General features: G+C 42.5%; 2 protein-coding genes across 2 annotated transcripts in view; one reads left to right on the top strand and one right to left on the bottom strand.

Annotated features, from left to right (window-relative positions):
• Window positions 1–5,980: 5,980 nt before the first annotated feature.
• KCNA4 (potassium voltage-gated channel subfamily A member 4) lies at window positions 5,981–8,489 on the bottom strand. The gene has a single exon (XM_082270208.1). It carries the CDS (start codon window positions 8,342–8,344, stop codon window positions 6,284–6,286), a length of 2,061 nt encoding a protein of 686 aa, XP_082126334.1. The 5' UTR covers window positions 8,345–8,489; the 3' UTR covers window positions 5,981–6,283.
• Window positions 8,490–8,534: 45 nt separating this feature from the next.
• FSHB (follicle stimulating hormone subunit beta) overlaps window positions 8,535–23,350 on the top strand; it is a 305,255-nt gene continuing 290,439 nt past the window's right edge. The window contains exon 1 of the mRNA XM_082270166.1: window positions 8,535–8,719. The gene's annotated coding sequence lies outside the window, so the exon portion shown is untranslated. The remainder of the gene's footprint in view (window positions 8,720–23,350) is intronic.

The following is a 23,350-nucleotide window of genomic DNA, read 5'->3' as shown; positions in this document are numbered from 1 at the left end:
GTCCATGGTCCGAATGGGAGAAGTTTGTGGGGTTGATTGACTAAAGGCAAATACACTGTGCACCTGGCAAATGCAGTTGCTCCAGAGCTTAGTAAATGAGGTAAAGTTTCACTTTGCAAAGAGTACCCAATCACATGCAAAGTAAATGAAAAAAAAAACGCATTTTTGCTTGCACATGATTGGATGATGGCAGTCAGCAGAGCTCCCACATTTGCTATCCTCTGGAGAAACTACACTTGCAAAGGTGAACAGTCTGTGGGGTTGATTTACTAAAGGCAAATAGACTGTGCACTTTGCAGTTGCTTCAGAGCTTAGTAAATGAGGTACAGCTTCACTTTGCAAAGATGACCCAATCACGAGCAAGTAAAATAAAAAAAATAAAAAAACAGCATTTTTGCTTGCATACGATTGGATGATGAAAGTCAGCAGAGCTTCTGCTCATTTACTAAGCTTTGGAGCAAGTGAACTTTGCAAAGTGCAGTCTATTTGCCTTTAGTAAATCAACCCCTATCTGTATTTAGTAAATCAACCCCCTGTATGGCTATAGACAGACTAAGTGAAAATTTGCTTTGAAAGGCAACGTTTATTTTAAAAGTGAACGTGTACTACTCCTTTAGTAAGTCAACTCCATTGAGTTACGTTTTTTAAAATGATATCTCTACTGTGAAGATTAACAAAACTACAATAAGTATATTTCATTGGAGACATTGGTTTAATTCCATTGTAATCTAGTTTGCCTGCAATGCATGATTGCAACATGACAGTGTACACTTAAAAAAAATAAATAAATAAAAAGAGAACAATCTCATTCATGATTAATCTCCAGTTCTGTTTCACATACAAATTGTATTTTGAGATGAAGCTGAAAATTAAAATTATTCATACCACGGTGGAAATCTGCTGTTAAATTAACAAAAAAGCTGTACTTACCCAATATCCACCAATTTTAGTTAGCAATGGAAATTTATTAAGAATAATTTCACAAAAAAGCATGTTTGCAGAAACTAGCATTCACAAATATGAAAGGTTTCCACACAGTTGTGAAAAAGAGAAGCTTGTTGGATTGAGATGAACATTGAGAACCATTTTCATTACATGCAGATATGTATTTTGCTCATAAAAACCCATATTGCAGACATGGCAGCATGAGCTTCTCTATAAAAAAAATGTCCACAATATTTCTCTGGATCCAAATACCTCATTTTATTTTACCCTTTAACTGCCAGGGAGGATGGCGATGCAACACATCTGCAAAGTTGCAACAGCCCCACCTAGTAGCAAAAATGGCTCCAGGATAAAGTGGCTCTGCTGACGTAATATAGGACTGATAGTTCTGAAAATATTTCCAAATTACACTTTGCATATATTGGAATGCTTCGTTTACTCTGAACAATGAAACTGGATAGAGATTTTTGTTTAAATAATCTGGTGGCTTTCATATAAAACCACCTAATTATGTATAAAACTCCGCCAACTGTAAACCAGAACTAGACAGAATAGGAGGAGATTTACAAAAACCAGTGCACACAGAATCTGGTGCAGCAGTGCATAGTAACCAATCAGCTTCTAACTTCAGCTTGTTCAATTAAGTCGTAACAATGAGCCCACGTTTACATTGGTCCGATTTGACATGTCAAGTCGAAGCCTAATCAGTGCGATGCCGCACAGGTTCCCAAAAGTACTTTCTGTACTACCTTTGGCGATTTGGGGGGGCAATTTATATAAACAACAACGCAGGAACCTGCACAGCTGTCTGTGAAATTCCACGATTTCAAAACAGCCTCAGGGTACGTTCACATTGAATGTGGGTTTGAAATCATGCGAGTGCAGCTGAACTTGCAGAGATTCAAACTCGCATTTCAGTGCGAGTTCGGGGGCGATTTAAAAGACATCTGTGCGGGTACATGCACAGATGTCTATTGAAATCACCCCCGAAGTAGGCAAAAGAAGTGCAGGAACTACTTTTGGAAATTGGTGCAGAGCTGCAAACTCGGTGTCGCACCAATTTGAACAGTGCATTTGGTGGCAATAGGCTGCAATTTGGCATGCGATTTGACATGTCAAATCACGCCAATGTGAATGGGGGCTTAGGGCCCTTTCACAGTCATACGTTTTACCTTGCAAGAAAAATGTTTCCCTTTAAATCCTATGGGAATCTTCACACCACTGCAATACAGTTGTGGTGCATTTTGAAAACTCCTACACGCTGCACCTTTGGTGCGGTTTTGAAAAACTCACCAAAAACACAGCTTCCCATTAGAATAAATATAACTTGCGGTAAAAACGTACTGCGATTTCTGTTTTTGAGTCACATGTATATTTTTCACAGGTGCAGGCAACCCAAAAATGCACAGGAAACGCATCTGAAATGCAGAAAAATCGCAGTAAAAATGCATATGCATTTTTATTGCGACTTTGCTACAGGGCAGTGTGAAAGGGCCCTAAAACCTGGAAGCTGATTGGTTACCATGCACAGCTGCACAAGATTCTGTGTGCACCGGTTTTAGTAAACCTTCCCCAATGTTAGGCACATGCTCACATTTATCCTATACTGAAAATAATATAAGATAAGGGCAGTAGCTGTTTGTTACTGATAGAAGAATTTCTTAGTGATCTATCAGCAACTGACTACATTACATCAAACTACTTTAAAAAAATAAAACCAACAGTTGAGTTGGAGGTAGCAGCTTTCCAGCACATTTCTATTTTCTTTGTTTCCTAATAAACTGCAGTAAAACTTGTTTGGGCTTTGGTATGAATCTATTTAAAATATTAAGGCCCGCCATTCACAATGCAGCAATAATGTGGCAGAAAAATAAACATATATGTAATATATATAGATAATCATTAAGATAAACTAAAATAGTAGGATTAACTTCACCTTGCATAAGTAACCCATAGATGAAGCAATCCTCTGCAGTAAATATTTAGCATCCCACATATTGCTGCCTCTATATTTATAATAATAATAAAAAAAAAAAAGTTGTCATAAGAATTGCACGTTTTCTTTTACAATGTGTGAGACACACTCCTTTGAAGCGGCATCAATATTTTACAACACATTGTATCTAAAAGGGTGCTACGGAGATCATATTGTAACGATTGTCCTTAAAGTTTAAAGTTACACAAATGGTTCACAGTACGAAGTCTCTTTATATATTATGTATCCAGATTAGACTGTAGTGCAAAAAAAGCATTCCCTATCACCGATCGACATGCAGATGTGGAAGTAACTCCTTAGTATCACCCAGTAAATGCTGCGCTAGCCGCAGTTAATGTGGGTTGGCAGCCCTTACAGATTGCAGTTTGTAATGAATTATTTGTAGAAGCCATCATCAAATGAATGAATAGGTAGGAATTTCTTACGTCGCGTACTGAATTCAGATTTGTTAAGACTAGTTTTACTGAACCGGAGAAAAAAATTACCAAGCTTGTCAGAAAGCACGCCAATGCTGTATTTTCGCTGGCTCAGTTAAACCGCGATATTCACGGTAAATGCAGTAATGGCTACTAAAAATATAGAGTACCTTGTTTTTATTATTATTTTTTTAAAGCCTTTTGGGTTGATTTTTTTTTAAAGCAAACAGGCTGTTCACTTAGCAAGGTAAATTGCATTTTGCAAAGGAATTATCCCCAGAGTTTAGTGAATGTGGTGAAGTTTTACTGGGGTGGATTTACTAAACCTGGAGATTGCAAAATCTGGTGCAGTTGTGGATGGTAGCCAACCAGCATCTAATCCATACATTATACAATTTTCCTTTACATTTACCAAAACCATATGATATAAGGTCAGACCTAAACACTTTTAATTTGTATGGAATCAGGCAGCCTTGCAATACATAGTTGGAAATTGAACAAGAAAATTGTATAATATATGGCCAGCCTAAAGCCTGGTACACACAATGAGATTATCGGTCGAATATTCGTCCGTTTTATGGGGGGGTTTTTTTGCATGATAATCTCATATTAAAAATGAACTAAAGTTAGGAAATTCTTGTATGACAGAATAAACATTTGTAAGTGATGTATTGTATTGTCAGATGAAAACTGTACTGGTTTAACGAAAATTGTACAATCTGGTAGTGTACGAGAAAAATTTGTGTGTTTTTCCCTTTGGATAATTTCGGAAGATCTGTCGTGATCGGCTTGCGAAAGTTGTGTACTACTGATCACATTATCGATTGCTTATCGAACGATTGCTTTGAAAGCAGTATTTTCCATATGATTTTCTGATCATGTATATCGGCTTTTACACAAAAACATCTGGAAGCTGATTCATTTTAATGCACAGCTGCATCAGATTTTGCACCCATACATTATGCAATTGTCTTGTACAATTTTCCTTTAGATTTACCAAAATCATATAACAGGTCAAACCTAAACACTTTCAATTTGTATGCAATCAGGCAGGCCTGATGGTAAATCTAAAGGAAACAACAATAAAATTGTACAATGTATGGCCAGCCTTATGGTGCCCATCCCCTTATAATGAAAAAATGTTTAAAATATATCTGTCATATGGACAGTTGGTTTGTTATTCAGGCAGTTAAGCAGCATAAATCGAAAATCGGTTGTGACGTTCTTAAGCTGAAAAAAGGAAGGAAAGTTTGGTGAACTTCTGCTGAATGGACGATTTATTGCAAGGTTATTGTTTCTCTTAAGGATTGAACTGTTGGTAATACGTATATGTGACTTAGAAGCAAAAAAACAAACCAGAAACTGATTCGTTTATGTCCATTGAGCGATTTATGGTTTCAAATTCAGTCACTACATGTCGGCATTATCGTTTGCACTCACGACCGAGTGTTCGTTTTTCGGAAACGGGTTTAAACTATTTTTCGACTAGTGTATGTCAAGCATTAGACAAAAAAAAAAAAAAAAAAAACTTTAAGCTGATTGATTTCTTTACACAACTGCGCCAGATCTAGCACTAAACCCCACTTTGTAAGGCTGGCCATACATTATACAATTTTCCTTTAGATTTACCAAAACCATATAATATGCGGACAGACTTAAACACTTTCAATCTTTATGCAATCAGGCAGGTTCTTGCACTACATAGTTGAATGTAAATCTAAAAAAAAAAAAAAAATGAATTAGAAAATACTAAACACTTTCAATCTTTATGCAATCAGGCAGGCTCTTGCACTACATAGTTGAATGTAAATCTAAAAAAAAATAAATAAATGAATTAGAAAATTGTATCACGTATGGCCAGCATAAAGAACACCCAACACACATAGCAGAAAAAAAACAACTTTTGCTTGCACATGATTGGAAGTCAGAGGTCAACACAACATCACCTTATTCACTAAGCTCTGGGGCAAATCCTCCTTGAAAAATGCAATTTCCCATGTGAAGTGAACATTTGCTTTTAGTAAATCAACTCCTTTGTGTTACCTTTGAGAGCAAATATCACATCAAGTTAAAAACAGCCCCTTAGTTCTTATCTGTGCAAAACAATTGCATTCTATTAAAAATATATATATATATTTATACTTTAATACCCTTTTTTTAGTCTACCGTTTTCCTTTGATATGTTAAGCATGATGAAAAAAAAAAAAAAAAAAAAAAGGACAGTTACAGTGGACTCCACATGTAAGAATTTAGTTTACACAGTTGGTAAATTCCTCTTCTAAGAACATTCAGTCAAGTTACGGTATGACCACCACCGGAGATAGTGCTTATACCACAACTGACGTTACCGTGATCCACCCTGAAATACATCATAGACTAAAATCCTTGTCATGTGGAAATTTGTAGCAAAAAAAAAATGGAAAAAAATACACAGTATCTGGACAAAAAAAAAAGTAAACCTTAAAGTTGACTGGGCACCTGTAATCCACTGCAGTCACACACAAAAATAAACATATTAAGCATAGTTCTCTTTCTTTAAAAGAATAAAAATGCCCCGCAGCTACAAGGCATATAGATCCGCTCTGTATTGTATTTTTTTTTTTTATATATATGTGTATATATAATATAAAAGGCTTTACAACGCTGCGTGTACACCTAACGCACGCGTTTTATATGGGTTGCTTTAAAAAACAAAGCCAAAGAACAGGCACTAGAATTCCTGTATGAGAATAATCATTCTGTTTGCGTCTGGTCCCAAGGTTGGATGTTCTTACAAGAGGAAGCCACTATATTTCACATCTAATCAGAAACCTATTGTTTTGTTTGTTTTTCTGATTAGATTTGCATATTTCGGTTTTAGATCACTGCACTCATCAATGCATAAACTTTTTAAAAGTTCCAGGAAAAAAAAAAAAAAATACACATCTCACACATCAGTTTCCAGAGTCTTTAAATTCACACAGTTATACTTAATGGTCTCGTTGCCATTCCCCGTGCTCTGGCTAGACTTGTCTCTGACACATAAAGACTCTTTGAGCCCTTCTTCCATCTCTAGATACTCCGACTTGTCCTGCAGAGAGGAAGAGGTGGAACTCTTTAACTTTTTGAGGATATTAGTGGGCAAGTAGGGGCAGCTGGAGCCGTTGGAAGTCACCTGCGTCTGCTCATCATTCTCTGTTTCCCTGTGGTAGAAATAGTTGAAGTTGGAGACTATCACAGGCACGGGGAGTGCAATCGTCAACACCCCTGCTATGGCACACAGTGACCCCACGATCTTGCCCCCCACGGTGATGGGCTTCATGTCCCCGTAGCCCACCGTGGTCATGGTCACAACGGCCCACCAGAAGGCGTCGGGGATGCTGTGGAAGTGCGTGGTAGGCTCATCCGCCTCAGCAAAGTACACGGCGCTGGAGAACAGGATGACCCCGATGAAGAGGAAGAAGATCAGAAGCCCCAGTTCCCTCATGCTGGCCCGCAGGGTGTGCCCCAAAATCTGCAAGCCCTTGGAGTGCCTGGAAAGCTTGAAGATGCGGAAGACCCTGACCAGGCGGATGATCCTCAAGATGGCAAAGGACATGGCCTGCTGCTGCTGCCCCGGTTGTGGCTGTGGATAGTTATGGGCAGGCGGCTGCTGGTTGCCCAGCTCGGTGCCCAGGGTGATGAAGTAAGGCAGGATGGAGACGATGTCAATGATGTTCATGATGTTCCTGAAGAAGCCCGGCTTGCTGGGGCAGGCAAAGAGCCGCACTGCGAACTCAAAAGAAAACCAGACGATGCACACCGTCTCCACAATGAAGAAGGGGTCATTGAAGGCAGTTTGGCTGCTCTCGGGAGCCCCTAGAGTCCTGTTGTGGTAGTGGTGACCATCCCCCCCATCAAACCCTCCAACCCCGTCCTCCTCCAGGGGCAGCAGGTTGTCCTTGTCATCCCTAAACTCAGGCAGGGTCTCCAGGCAGAAGATGACGATGGAGATGAGGATGACGAGCACTGACACGATGGCGATACCCCGGGCCGGCCCGGAGCTCTCCGGGTACTCGAAGAGCAGCCACACCTGACGTTTGAACTCGTTGTCCGGCAGGCTCTTCTCCTCCTCCTTGACGAAGCCCTCGTCCTCCCGGTACTTGAGCAGAGCCTCCTCGCCCAGCTCGTAGAACTTCACCTCCTCAGAGAAGATGTCGAAGGGCACATTGACTGGGCGCTTCAGCCTCCCCCCGGACTGGTAGTAGTAGAGGATGGCGTCGAAGCTGGGCCGGTTGCGGTCGAAGAAGTACTCGTTGCGGAGCGGGTCGAAGTACCTCATGCGTTTCTCGGCGTCGCCCAGCAGGGTCTCGGGGAACTGGGAGAGGGTCTTCAGCTGGGTCTCGAAGCGGAGCCCTGACACGTTGATGACCACCCGCTCGCAGCACTCAAATTCGCTGTACACTGGGTGGTACCCACCGCCAGCTGGGCTCCTCCGGTCACTCCGCTGCTCCTCCTCACACAGGTAGAACTTTTTGCCCCCCTCCTCCTCCTCCTCCTCTTCTTCTTCTTCCTCCTCCTCCTCTTCTTCCCTCAGCATCATCTCCTCAGAGCCGCACGGAGCCAGCTCCGAGGGGAACGTGCCTCCGTCTCCTCCTTCGCCGCATTCGTTGCCCGCTGACTGGTGCCGGCTCCTCCACCTGCTGCAGCCGCTCAGGGGCCAGTAAGACTTAGCGCGCCGGTGCTGCTGCTGCCCGGCTCCTCCGACTTTCTTCCTCTGAGGCGGCTGCTCTGACTGAGGAGACAGCGGCGCGCGCTTCGAGCTGCCCGCGCCCCCGTTCCCTTGGCCCGAGGAGGACGACACGCCCCCTGAATTCCCGCCCTCCTGCTGTTGCTGCTGCTGCTGCTGAGCGGCTACCGCGCGCGAGTGGGCCAGTCGCTCCCGCTCGCGGGCGCGAGCCTGCGCGTAGCCGTACGGCAGGTGGCTGCTGCAGCCGGAGCTTTCCGCGCTCACCATGGCAACCTCCATCTCTCCTCAGAGTGTGTGCGCGGGAGCGCGCTGGGATGAGGGGAAAAGCTGCTGCTGTTCTTTACTAGTTGCTGAGGTGACAACTTATGGGCCCCGGCTGCTTCACAGGAGCCCCAGCCATGCCATTCATCCACAGTTTTTACACAGGGCTAATATAAATCCTTAGGTTAGTCAATGGTGGATTTTTTCCCCTTATATTATAGTAACCATCCTGGCTGGTAAGGGTTAATCAAAGAAAACAAAACAAAAAAAAAATATATAGAGGCGGCGGTGGCTGCCGTCCAAAACCGCCTGGAGGTATTGTGTGTCCGAGAAGACGGGAGCGCCCGCCAAACTCCTTAATCCACGAGGGGGGCCGCCATCCGATATCAACAGGTAAACGATTGCCAACGTAAGAAAAATAATGTCAGCGCTGTGTTTTTATTTGTTGTTTCCTCGCAGCGTCACAAGAAGAGCCGCCGCCGTCCGCCGATTCATTTCACCACAGTCAGTCTAATCATGGTGCCGGAGGTCGGAGGAGGCCGGTAGGTGGGAGCCATCACTGTGTAGACGGAGGAGAGCTCCTCATGGTGATCCGGAATCCGGCGTCACTGAGGAGATCCAGGCGCGGTCATGGCTCTCCATGGGAAAGGCAGAAGAATGAAGACTCCTGTCAGCCTGGAACAAAAAGAGAGAAAAAATATTTTACTACCGACAACATTACAGGACACCACACACTATACAATCTGATTGTACAATCAACTTTACAGATGCGTTTTTATGCTGCATCAAAAACGCATGGACAGTGCTTCACCATCTTTGTCCCGGAAGGTTTACCCCCCCCTTTATGACAAGATCATTTTTTGCAATACGGCACTGCGTAAAGCCCATACACATGATAAGAAAATCTGAAGGGAAATTTCGTCCGACGACCGATCTGCCGATTTTCGGATTGTTAGTATGGTGCTTTTGACAGCCGATTCCGACTTTTCGGCTGACAAAATCCTGATGTGCAGGCTATAAAATTTTTGTCGTCCGTAATGCCCGTAATGCCCTGTACACACGTGCAGACTTTTGTCTTCAGATTTACCTTTTCTATGTAGTGCAAGGGCCTGCCGGATTGCATACAAATTGAAAGTGTTTAGGTTTGACCTCATATTATATGGTTTTGGTAAGTCTGCAGACAAAAGTCTTCAGATAATCTGCACGTGTGTATGGGGCATTATATAACGTCCGATTTTCATCTCATTAGTACAGATTTCGACGGAAAAAAATCTTAAGAGCAAGACTAGGCATGCTCAGAGACGAAAGAACACATACAGAGCAATCCAACACATGACATCACTTCTGAAGTAGAATTCTGCTGTGCGGGAAAATTCGTATGAAAAAAACCTCTTCACTTTCCGCATCAGACTAGCATGCCACAAAAAACAGACGACAGATCGTTCGATAATCTGATCGTGTGTACGGGGCTTCACTTTAATGGAGTTGTAAAGTCAGAAAGATTTTTTATCTTAATGCATTCTATGTATTAGGATAAAAAACCGTCTGGGTGAAGCAGCCCCCCCCCAGCACCCAGGGCTGCTGTAAGAAATCACAAGGCCCTGTACAGCCTACCTACCTGGCATCCCCCCCACGCCGAATATATCAAGACAACATGTTCACTAAAAATACACTAAAATCATTATCAGCAGGCACAAACATAACAGAAGACCCGTGTAAATTAGCCCTTTTTAATTGTTTTTTACATTTAAAAAAAAAATTATAATTTTTTTTTTAAATGTAAATTTTTTTTACAACTTTAGTTTTTTAAAATGATTCATTACAATGTTTAATTACTATTTTATTTTTTACAATTTGTAATTTTTCTACAGGACAGGGAAGCCTACAGCGCTGTGGCCAGGGAAGGGAGGGGGGCACAGTGAAAGGGGGGGGGGGATCAGAAGCAGGCAGAACAGGGAGGGGGATTGGTGTCGGATAAACAATTAAAAGAATGATGCCCTGTGACTGTGTCTCTCCCTGCAGCAGATAAAAGCTGGCAGGAGGGGGAGAAACTGGCTTTCAGCTGCTGCAGAGAGCAGCACAGGGCTTCCTTCTGAAATCGCCTCTCTGCCCGACCGCACTGATTCCCCGTGCTGATGGAGTCCCCCCCTGTGTGCCGGGGCCCCCTACAGAAGGACTGGTGGTCCCCCCCTATCAGCGACCCTGCCAGCACCCCCTAATACTTAATAATAATAAACAAGCTGCGCTAAGTGATCAAAATTAGTGACTAATAATGAATTGGTCACCCTAAAAAAGGTTCAAATGTGAATTTGGTTACATGCAAATATATAAACCAAAATGTCCCAAGTACTAAATGTGAATTAAATTCCTGGGATATTAAAGAAGGTGCACTGAGTGATAATCATTATTAAATGCAATACATGGAAAGTACAAAATATAAATACACAGTAATGGTCAAATACATTGATAAATAAACTAAATAAATAAGCGAATAGTCCGACTCGTTTCGTCACAGCTGGCGTCTTCCTGGGGTAATACTTACTTACTTACTTACTTACTTAGCCCCTAATACTTACCTGAGCCCCATCTCTGTCCAGCAATGTCGACAAATCCCTCGGCCATCCAGGTCTCTCTCTCCTAAATGGCTCAGACACAGCCGCTGCGCCATTGTCGGCTATCAATCAAAGTCAGTTAGCCAATGCGGAGAGAGAGCGGATGGTGCCAAACGGCAGCTCCGTGTCTGAATGGACTAGGCTAAGCTCTGGGCCACTCTGTGCAAAATCAACTGCACAGAGGAGGTGAGTATAACATGTTTGTTATTACAAAAATAAAAAACAAGACTTTACAATCATTTTAACTGACAATTGCGCAGTTGTGCGACACTGTACTAGGGTTGCAACCTCATCCCTTTAACCAGGGGGTATTTTGCGATTCGGCACTGCGTGACTTTAACGGACAATTGCGCGGTCCTGCGACGCTGTACCTAAACGAATTTGGCGTCCTTTTTTTCCCACAAACAGAGCTTTCTTTTGGTGGTATTTGATCACCTGTGCGATTTTTACTTTTTGCGCTTTAAACAAAAAAAGAGCGTCAATTTTGCAAAAATAACAATATTTTTCACATTTTTTTTATATGAAACTCCCCAAAAAAAAATGTAAAAATCAAAATTTTTTAACATTTTCGGCCAATTTGTTTTATGCTACCTATGTTTGGTAAAAAAAATCGCAAAAAGCGTATTTTGATTGGTTTGCGCAAAAGTTATCGCGTTTACTAACAAAGGGAAAGATTTTTGTCATTTTTGTTGTGTTTTTTTTTAACGCGTAATGGCGGCGATCTGCAATTTTTTTTGCGGTACTGCGACATTGCGGCGGACAGATCAGACCCTTGACTGACATTTTTGACACTTTTGGGGTTACCAGTGACATTTCTACAGTAATCAGTGCTATACATATGCACTGATACTGTAAAAATACACTGGTAGTGAAGGGGTTAACTTTATTTGAGAGGGAGGGGCTGTGTGTGTCCCTAGGGGCGTGATTCTTACTGTGATTGGCTGTGGCTTGAGGTGTAGGAACACTGATCAACGGTTGTACATTGTAGAACCGTGTGATCGGTGTTTCTACACCGGGGAGAATGACAGGCGGCTTGTTTACACAAGCCGCCTGACTTTCTCCCTCTCCCCCGACGATCGCCGAGTGACCGGCGGACCCGATGTCAAACGCGCGGGGGGGGTCCGTGACCGCGCGGGAGCGGGACGCGCCTCCGGTGGCGCGCGCTCGCTCCCCAGAGCCTCACAGGCTACCGACGTAGACCTACGTCGCTCTGCCTGTGAGGGGCTGACTGCCGCAGTAAATATACTGTGAGCAGTCGGCAAGCGGTTAAAACCAAACCCATATAAGTTACACAGGTTCCGAGTAGTGATTGGCTGGGGTATGTTCGGATTGAGCACACCAGGAAGCCCTTACTGCACACCGCCAATCATAGGCAGTGAGGCATTTCCTGTCCGGCAGCTGCACATTCACACGCTGCCTATGATTGGCCATATGCAGTGCAGTCTTCCTGGCAGGCTCGATCCGAAAATGCCCGAGCCCATCACTAGTTCTGAGGCTAATTTGATGCAGGTAAGGCACAAAGTGAGTTTAATTACCACCCTAATCAGCCACAGAACCTGTGTAATTCATATGTGTTCGGTTTATAAGGGATGAGGTGGCAACCCTACACCGTACCCAAATAAAATTCATGTCCTTTTTTCCCTACAAATAGAGCTTTACTTTGGGGATATTTGATCACCTCTGCAGCTTTTTAATTGTTTGCGCTATAAACAAAAAAAGAGCAACAAGTTTGAAAAAAAAAAAAACATATTTTTGGTAAAGAAAATCCCAATAAGCGTATATTATTATTATTATTATTATTATTGTTATTATTATTATACAGGATTTATATAGCGCCAACAGTTTGTGCAGCGCTTTACAGTGTGGGGGAAGACAATACAGTTACAATACAATTCAATACAGGAGGAATCAGAGGGTCCTGCTCATTAGAGCTTACAATCTAGAATGTTGATTGGTTTGCGCAAAAGTTATAGCGTCTACAAACTATGGGATATTTTTTTCTGTATTTGTTAAAAAATGTTTTAATTGGATTGGCGGTGGCCAGCGACTTTTAGCAGGACTGCTATAATACTAAACCAGACACCTAACTGACACTTTTTGGGGACCAGTGACACTAATTCAGTGGTCAGTGATAAAATATGCACTGCCACTGTACTAATGACACTTGCTGGGAAGGGGTTAACATCAGGGGCAATCAAAGGGTTAAATGTGTTCCTAAGTTGTGCTTGCTAACTGTGGGGAGATGCTTAGACTTGGGGAAGGCAAAGATCTGTGTTCCTGCTTAATAGAAGCACTGGATCAGTTCTTTCTCCTCTGACAGAGCAGCAGTCTGCTTTGTTTACATAGGCAGACCACAATTCTGCTTCTTTGTCACCTTTGTTGCCCTATATATAAAGTTTACGGTCAACACGGAGTCCAACGGCCCAGGTTCACACCAGTGCGCTGCGTTACAGTGCGGTGCAGTTAACAAAAGTAGAATAGGCTTCATTTTTTATATATGGAAGGCGGCACAATGCATCAATAGGAACCGGAATACACATGTCCTTGACTGAGATGAAGAAAAAGAAAAGGGGAAAAAACACACAGGAATGCATCAAAAGCGTGCATGCAGAAACACATCCAAAACGCAGAAATTATGCCGTGACCTGGCCCTTAAAGCAGCAGTAAACCTCTTGTCATTTTTACCTACAGGTATTCCTATAATAAGGCTGACCTGTAGGTAAAATACATTCTTCCTAAGCTTGCACCATTTAGGAAATATTCACCCTGCATGCAGCCAGTGACATCACTGGCGCATGTGCTATAAAGGTCCGGCATACCTTGCCAGAACTTCAGAGCTTTGTGCCAGAACCAAGGGCTCCCAGGTACATGCGTGGAAGTGACATCATCACGACTCCAGCCAATCACATAGCTGGAGCATGCAAACCCAGAAGAAAGACCGGGGGAACATGTCAGCATTAACAGTACAGCACTGGAGGGCTTCATTCCAAGGTTAGTATTTCATAATGTGCTAGTATGCATACAAGCACATTATGTCTTTGCCAGGTTTTTTTTTTGTTTTTTGTTTTTTTTTTTACAACATTAGCGGTTTACAACTGCTTTAACCTCCCTGGCGTTATGATTATGTCAGGAATTCTGTACCAAAAGCGGTACAATTTTTTGCATGGAAATCTGGCGTTATGTATTATAGGCCTGCAATTCTTAGTAATTACTGACTCAAACCTGACCAAAGAGGGGTCCTCTTTTGAAAGGGGACCCCTCCCCCATTCTCTGGGATCACACCAGTAGATTCTCATTTGAAGAAGAAACATTTTCCATCCGGATCCTTCCAATTTCCTCATCACTGCCATCACACACTTCCATTTCACTCCACTAACCATAAGAAAATGGAGGGAAGGATCTTACAATGAAAAGATTGGAAGGAGATTGTACGAGTGTATGGGAAGCTGAACAAGGCGATGTTCCCGATGTTCTATGGCTTCCGTCACCATCAAAGAAAACAATTGCAGTCCCTTTTTTGTTCTTTTATGTATGCCATCTGAGCAATTACCAAGAGGAAAGGGAGACATGAGACCATCAGAGATGGATGTCCAGCAGCAGCAGCAGCAGTCACTCCTGTGTGGGATCTATCACATATCAGCCCGTTTGCCTGTCCTATGCAAATAGGGAGGCCAGTGCTTCTGGCGAGTTGCCATCCCCCTCATTATCACATCGGTGGAGGTGTAGAGCTGTGGTGACCCTAACACTTTGTGGTGATCCCTACTTGGTGTATTGGACTATTACTGGAGAAGTTTAACCCCTTATTTGGAATCTTCATTTGATTTGAATTGATGGACGTTTAAGGACTTTATTAGGACTTGACTTGACTCATGTTGTGTGATTCACGTCATTTCCCCTCTTTTCTACCTGCGCTACTTATGCCATTTTAATCTGTTCCAAGGGACGATTGATTTTGAGTATACTTTTGACATAACTATAATGTTTAATTATTTTAATAAAAAAAAAAATTAAAGCTTTACAATCACTTTAAGCAGCCCATAGATAACTTGATTTTCTTAATTTCCACCACAGGTGGTCGCTCAATTCTCCCAGTTAAGCTTACTACACATAACTAGTTTTTTTTTTTTCGTTCAACCCAGCAGGACTAAAAAAAAAAAAAACGACAGCTCAGGAGGAGCGACTGTACTAACTATCTGACGTTTGTACAGCAATCTCCCCAGCTGTTCTATTGTGTTCTGACAGGGGGATGACCCCCTCCGCCAGAACACTTCGGTCAGCGCTCTTAGCCATTGGCTGAGAGGGCTGATTGGGAGCCAGTCGGCAGACCTTTGTTGGTCATGCCCCTTTGACAAAAGCCGGCCGAACGTCCAGCTTCTGTTGGATCGACTCCACCATTATACACAGGCTGAATGTCAGCCAGTTTCTTTTGAACTGGCCGATGCCGTCTGACGTTCGACCCATGTATACTAGGCTTGTGTTGATAGGGGAATGCCTCCCGCAGTGCTATTGCATAGCTGCCAGTTTTTGCCGGGACAGTCCCTACCAATAGGACCCTGTCCCGGGTAATTTACTCTGCTACTTTGGCCTTAGGTTTGAAATTCCCTTTTCAATTTCCTGTAATTCTCTCTTTATTGAGTAAACCCTATACTCTGATGATAAGTAGGCAGGGATTAATTATGCGGAGTGGGCAGGGCTTCGGGATTATCCCCCTGCCAGGACATTGTAATTTGACAGCAGGGACTCCTCTGCTGTCAGAATACACTGGTCAGTGCTGCAGCCACTGTCTACAGACAGCTGATCAATAAAGGTTTTCCAGCAGGACTGTTTGACAGAAGCCAATACAAGGATCAGCTTCTGTCAAAAAGAGAGGACCCGCTGAACCAACCAAATGTGTGTACCTCACCTTAGATTTACCAAAATGATGTCATATAAGGATCTACCTAATCTATCTAATCAATTTATATGCAGTCAGGTCAGCCCCTTGTACTACATAGTTGTTGGTAGATCCATAGCTCATCACACACATTACAGTCTGATTGTACAATCCTTAAAGTAGTTGTAAACCCTCCCATATGACCAGAGAAGTGATTGGCCTCAGGCGATACACAGAGATGAAGCAAATCCTTCTACATAAGTGTTATCTGTTTATCTGCAGTCTTCTCTCCTCTACATCCATTCAAAGTCCAGAATTTACAAAGCTCGTCTAAGCTGTCAGAAAACAGGGGGTGGAGAACTGAAGTTACACTTAGTATAACTCAGTGAGGAAAGCTCTGAGAGCTGATTGGAGGGCAGAGACATATCACCCTTCACACAGCACACAGGACAGTCCCCTGTCACCTTTTTTCTCTTGGTGTCAGGAAAACTTGTCAAAAGTGATTCATGTTGATAGCAGAGGAATGAAGCAGCAGACAGAAAAGACATTTAGAGCTCTGGTCAGAGAAAAGTACACACTACAGAGGGATATGCTTTCTTCAAATTTCATGTCTGAGGCTTACAACCACTTTAAGGTCTTTCACACTTGGTGCACCGGACACCATTGCCCAGTACAGTCTCAAGGCAAGACAAGGCAAAAAGCCTGTTTCCTATGAGGCTGGCTCACAGCACTGTGTTGCAGTGGTGTGCACTAAAAATAAATACAGAATGTGGTACTTTTTTGCAGCACAGCATGGTGCAACACAAACCACCACACGGTACTCAGCTGTGGGCCAATAGAACATATGAAATGTCACTTGTGACAGGAGAACCGTAGCCGAAGGAAAAATGTGCGAATAAAGGGCTTACAAGAGAAACGGGAAGGAAGATACTGACAACTGTAGCGCAGTGCCTCTTTAACCCCTTGTTAGGGAAGGGAGCCCCCTGAAACTTTAAAAATTGACAAAGTGCACAGGGTGGGATGATGTCAAAGCCAGGCAGGAGGTAGCCCAAGAGATGTGATTGTGAGGTTTCATTATGTAGAAGAAAAATTGATAATCATGAAGAAGGACCAGAATTCCTCTGAGATTACTTTTGATGGAGCGAACTTACAGTTATATGCTGATTTGTCAGCTGAGACTTTGACAAGAAGGAGACTCCTTAAACCCCTGACAGATCAAATGCGGGCCTCCGATTTTTCATACCGGTGGAGGTTTGGTGGTTTCATGTGCTTCTTTTCCGTCGCTCCCCCCTCTTCTTCCCTCCTGCGGTGCCGGAGGACGGAGAGGGCGGCGAGGCTACTGGTCCAGTGGGTGAAGGTAGATCGGAGCATTAGAGTGGTTACCCCCTGGGAAGGTATGGATAGGACAAGACTTTGACAATGGTCCAGCCCTCCGAGGGGATAACCCCTGCGGGAAAGGTAATGGGGTGAGGGAGGGATAAATCAGGTGAGGTTTTCGTGGGGGGGGGGGGTTTCCCTCCAGGTCCTCTTTCATGGGAAGGAAGTATTTGCTGCTCCCTTGGTTGCCCATGGTTCTGGTAAATTTGGTGTTATGTAATGTTAGGGGCTTCAACACTTCTAGTAAAAGACATAAGATAACTAAAGAATTGCATCACTATGAGGCTGGAGTAGTCTTTTTACAAGAAACACATATCACACATACATCAGGGGTTAAACTCTTTTTCCTGATTCTTCCCTATGTGGTTCTACGGTGACTCGATTTCAAGCCATTCAAGGGGAGTGGCGATTGGATTTGAGAGGAACACTGTGTTCACGCTGAAGGAGCAGCTAACAGACCCCATAGGGAGGTTTTCATTTATCAAGGGAAGATTATCCGATATAGAGTATATACTGTATCTTTGCAAATATTTACTCCCCAAATAAAAAGCCAAATACGTTTATGAGTAAAACCTTGAAAAGACCAATGACATTCAAGGAGGGGAGGCTTATTGTAGCGGGAGATTTAAATATGGGGCTGAACCCACATCTAGACTACTCGATGAGAATTTCCCATCTCTCACTGCAAAGGCAGAATGAAACTAGGAGGTTATTGGAGGATGCCTGGAGGGTGAGACACCCAGAACTTAGAGATTACACTTGTTATGCTTCAGTGCATGGGTCTTATCCATTGATTGATTATATCTTAAAGCGGTAGTCAGACTTGTATAAAGTACTCGAAATTTCTACTTGAGTAAAAGTACAAGTGCTCGATCAAAAAGTGACTTGAGTAGAAGTGGAAGTGCTCGCAGAAAAAGTTACTTAAGTAGAAGTACTAAAGTATTCAACATTTATTTTACTTAAGTATTGCAAGTAGTTTTTTCAAAAAATTTGCTACTTAAGTACTAAAAGTAAAAAGTACCAGTAGTTTTGAAAAAAAATTTCTACTCAAGTACTGAAAGTAGAAGTACAAGTACTGTGTTATGTAGTTATTAAAGAAAGAAGTCAAAAGTATGAACATCATATTGTTTTTTATTATTTCAAATGATTTATTCAAATGATTAACCTGTGTTTGTTAGTAGTTTCTTGATGCACTTTAAGCGCTGTAGCACCATTTATTTGTTTGTTTCATATTTTCTTTTTATTGGAAAGATTTGGTATAGCAGCTTTTATTATACACAGCCTTTATTTTCGTATGCGCTGATTTACAAATTACATTATACACATTTTTTTGAGCTTTATGCAACCTGCCATCTACTGTTCTGGCAGTGGTAATTTTTTTAAAAGTAACGAGTAACTATGCAGCACAAAAAAAAAATACTTGAGTAGAAGTATCAAAATCATCGAAAAAATGTAGTGAAGTAAAAGTAGAAGTAGGAGAAAAAAATTCTACTCTAGGAAAGTACAGATACCGCATTTCGGTACTTAAGTACAGTACTTAAGTAGTTCTACTTCGTTACTATACATCTCTGGCGGTAGTATACTCAAAGTTAAAAAAAAAAAACCCCTGCAAGGCAAAGGCATAATGAGCTAGTATGCATCGCATACTAGCTCATTATGAAACACTTACCTTAGAACGAAGCCCCAACACGGACCCCCGGACACCGCTGTGGGAGCGGACATGATCCCTCGGCATCTCTTCCGGGTTCGGCGGCTTCAGCGCTGTGATTGGCAGGAGCCGCGATGACGTCACTCCCGCGCGGGAGCCATTTTCCGGCAATTTTCGGCAAGGAACTCTGAAGGTCCGCCGAACCTCCAGAGCGCATGCGCCGCACTCATCAGCAGCTGCATGCAGTGGTAATATCTCCTAAACCGTGAAGGTTTAGGAGATATTAATTGTACCTACAGGTAAGCCTTATTATAGGCTTACCTGTAGTTAAAAGTAAAAAAAAAGCAGTATACTACCGCTTTAATAGAGCATCAACCTTTAGTCTCTCTTGGGGATGCAATAATTAAACCCATTACACTTTCCGATCATGCCCCGGTGATAGTACAGCTAGATCTACTTTCAGCAGAGTCTAGAGGTAGGACCTGGAAACTGAATGACTCGCTCATTCAGGACCCCAGGATAGTTGAGAGAGTAGAGAAGAAGATGGAGAGTTTTTTTCGCTATCAACGATACACCAGAGTTTTCACTAAATATCTTGTGGGAAGTGCATAATGCCTATATAAGTGGGATAATAATAGGCATTGAGACACAAAGAAAAAGAAGGAGAGGAGGAATCAGATACTTAGGGAAATACATATATTGGAACAAAGGACTAGACCCAAAGGCACCCCAGAGAATAGAGAGTTGATCGAGAAGAGAGGGGAGTTGATGGCACTTATGGAGCAGGAGACAAAAAGTGCATTCCATATAGTTATGAAAGAAAAATATCAATGGGGAAATAAACCTGGGAAATGGCTAGCAAAAGTAGTAACAGAGAAAAAAAATGCATCTCATATCCCCAAAATTAAAAACACAAATGGAGAAATTATGCATTCGTCACCAGATATTGCTCAGGTGTTCCACGTGTATTATAGTCAGCTTTAGAATATCAGACAGAAAGAGAAAGGGAAAGATAGAGGTAAGGAAGATCCAGCTGTGAGGAAATATCTGCAGGAGCTTGATCTCCCAAGACTACCTAGGGAGGAGCTAGAGGTCTTAGAACCCCCGATCACACAGGAGGAGGTGAGGTGGGCGATAAAGAATATGACCCTAGTATAAACTCAATAAAAATATTGAAACGAAAAAAGAATATGACCCTAGGGAAGAGCCCGGCCCTGATGGATATTCGATCCTGTTCTATAAAAGGTTCCAAAAAATTGTAGTCCCCAAACTATGCAAATATTTCAATATACTGGGGGAAGGAGAGAATTTAAGAAAGGAGCCTTTGCTTGCTTATTTAACTCTTATAATAAAGGAAGGGAAAGACCCCTTGGTACCAATGAGCTATAGACCAATCTCCCTCTGAAATACAGACTTAAAAATCTTTGCAAAAATAATAGCTAATAGATTAAAACCCTTATTGCCAAAATGGATACATAATGATTAGGTAGGTTTTGTGTCTGGTCGGGAAGGGAGGGACAACTCTGCCTTAAATCACTCCTTTTGATCCATGAAGTAAAAAAGAAGAGAATACCGGCGGCATTATTGTCTATAGATAATAAAAAGGCCTTTGAAAGGGTCAATTGGGGCTTCATGTTTGAAACTCTGAGATCCCTAGGAATCATGGAAAGGATGATAAGATGGATCTCTGCCTTTTATCACCATCCAACGGCTAGAATTAAAGTGAATGGCAGTCTGTCCCCCCCCCCCCCTTCAAGTTACACAACGGGACTAGGCAAGGGTGCCTCTTTCACCAATGTTGTTCGTTCTATCTCTGGAGCCTTTATTGGGAGCAATACGTAAGAATCCGGATATCAGAGGGATGAGAGTGGGGAGTAAGGTGTATAAGGTGGCCGCATATGCGGATGGTATTATTCTATATCTCTAACCCCAGGCTAACGCTCCCGGTAGTATTGGAGGAATTAGGAAGATATGGGAAGTTATCAAATTTTAAGGTTAACATAGGTAAATCTGAGATTTTGAATATTACAATATCAAAGAGAGAACAACAGGCAATTCAACCTAAATTTCTCTTCGTATGGTGTAGAGGTGAACTAGGATACCTTGGTATAAAGTTAACTATGTCACCACCAGTGATTCTGTATAAGGCTAATTTTATACCAATGTAAATAAAGTGAAGGAGCAGCTGAATTTCATGAGACAGAGACTTCTTTCATGGTTGGGTAGAATAAACGCAGTAAAAATGAATATTTTCCCCAAGCTCATATACAAATTCCAAATGCTTCCAATCACCCTTCCTCAGGCTTATTTTAGGAAGTTAAGGGCAATGGTATTAAATTATATATGGGCATACAAACGCCAGAGAATCACTTACGCAGTAATAACAAAGGGAAAAAATGTTGGAGGGGGGGGGGTTGCTGCTCCAAATTTTAAAAACTATTATCAGGCAATTTCTGTAGCACGAATAGCCAACTGGATAAATAATAAGGGAGATAGGAGTTGGGTGGAAATTTGGTGTGCACAAAGCAAGGTGGATTTGTGAAAAATGGTATGGGTGCCACAAGTATACAGAGATTTGGCTAAAAACAAAACAGGAGTACACTGACTAGGAACACGATAAGAATTTGGGATAGTTTATGTCGATTATTTCACTGGGAATACAATGCACCATTGATTTCATTAATAGACACAAATTACTTTAAACCAGGAAAAGAGGATTATTTTTACTTTGTTAGATGGGCAAAAAAAGAGGTGATACAGTTAGGAGATGTAATGATAGGAAACAGATTATGCGCTTTTTTTGAACTAACACAAAAATGGGGGACTATGCCACTTGATAAATAGAGATATACACCATTGCAGCATTTTGTGCACTCTCTACCACAGCCTCTGCCGGGAAGGGATAATATGAGGCCAATGGAGAAACTGTTTAGCTCCTCCGTTTGTACTACGCATAGTATATCTAAAATATATAAAATCTTATTAAGGGAAACAGAGGCTGTATACCCACCCTATTTAGGGAAATGGGAACAGGAATTAGGACCCCTTCAAGATGAGGAGAAGAGGAAGAAAGTGCTGAAATTAGCTTGCTAATCATCGGTTTAAGGACAACAGAGATGTGTTACAAGCTTTTTGCTAGATGGTATTTCATCCCGCAGAGGGCCCAGAGGTTCAGTGTGGAGACATCCTCAGCTTGTTGGAGGGGATGTTGTGGAGCCCCTGGGACCTTTGCGCATCTGTGGTGGGAGTGCACAAAGATTCAAGTTTTTTGGGAAGGGATTGTTAGGCTGATCCACCAGATCACAGGAGATTGTATCCAGTTGTAACCTTGGAGTTGTCTGGAAATATAAAAACACGTTAGTGCCCCACCTCCTGAACGCAGTGAAAAGCCTGATACTGGCACTTTGGGCTGTAAGGGTAGATTGGGCGAGTTCTATAGAGCAGCCTTTTTCAAGCAGAGTGCTCAGATACCCTGGTGTGCTTTGAGGTTTATTCAGGGGTGCTTTGGCAAAATGACAAAAAATTGCCCAAAAATGTATACAAGCCAGTAGGTGGATCAAGCCTGCCTTTTAGGTTCACAAAGCCACAGGATTTTATTATGCACCATTTCAACCTTTCAGCCACCAGCGTCCTAACAACCAGTGATGTCATCAGTTTTGATAAGAAAGGTAAAAGAGGGTGTTCTATGGCCTGACTGGTCAGCCAAAGAACCACCAATGGGTATGGGACTTTAATTCATATTGCAGCATAAAACATACAAAAAACACGAAAAATAAGTGACAATACGTGGAAATTGATCCATGATAAAAATTGATACAGATACTGTGATGTTTCGAACCAAGAGATACATGGGGTCACCAGGGTTCTACATGTTTCGCCATTTCGATGGCTTCGTCAGGGACCAAATGACTTATGACCTCTCAAATAGTTCAACAGTTAAGTATCAAAAGATTTGACGCTTTAGACAGTAACATTGGGTATGATCATGCATGTAAGGCAATGGTGGACCACCCCCGAGTCCTGGAGGGAACGGGTGTTACATGTCCTCATGGGCTGGCGGATACTGGACCGGACCAGGACAGGTAGCTGGCTATTTCGCCAAATCTAGCAACGGTACATAAGAGGTCCCAGCCTCGGGAGCAAGAATATAGTGTTGATCCAGAACGCCGCAGCGTCAGGTAGTCAGGACATGTAGGACATGACTTCCTGACGCTGCGTCAGGTAGTCAAAAAAAAAGGGTGCCCTGAGACTGTCCATAATTTTAAAGGGTCCCTTGCCTTTTAAAGGTTGAGAAACACTGCTATAGAGGAAACGATGTATACAGCGGAGGATTCCTGTGTGAAATACCTGGAAATATGGGGGGATTGACTGAAGTTTAAGAAAACGGAGGACTATATAAAGTTGCTGGATGTCTGAGGCTGACAATGGAGATAGCTGGGGAGTGGAACCATCAGGGCATAGGTGATAAGGGTCAAGAATTAGGATGCCTGGGAGAGAAGGAGTTTGAAAGAGTG

Source organism: Pelophylax lessonae (assembly GCF_965119305.1).
Source record: "Pelophylax lessonae genome assembly, chromosome: 10".
Lineage (NCBI taxonomy): Eukaryota > Metazoa > Chordata > Amphibia > Anura > Ranidae > Pelophylax > Pelophylax lessonae.
Note: the sequence above shows the minus strand (reverse complement) of the source record. Positions and strands in the feature narration are given on the sequence as shown.

Excerpts from the sequence above, each read along its gene's own strand:
- KCNA4 (XM_082270208.1), bottom strand. The coding sequence starts at position 8,344 with ATGGAGGTTGCCATGGTGAGCGCGGAAAGCTCCGGCTGCAGCAGCCAC.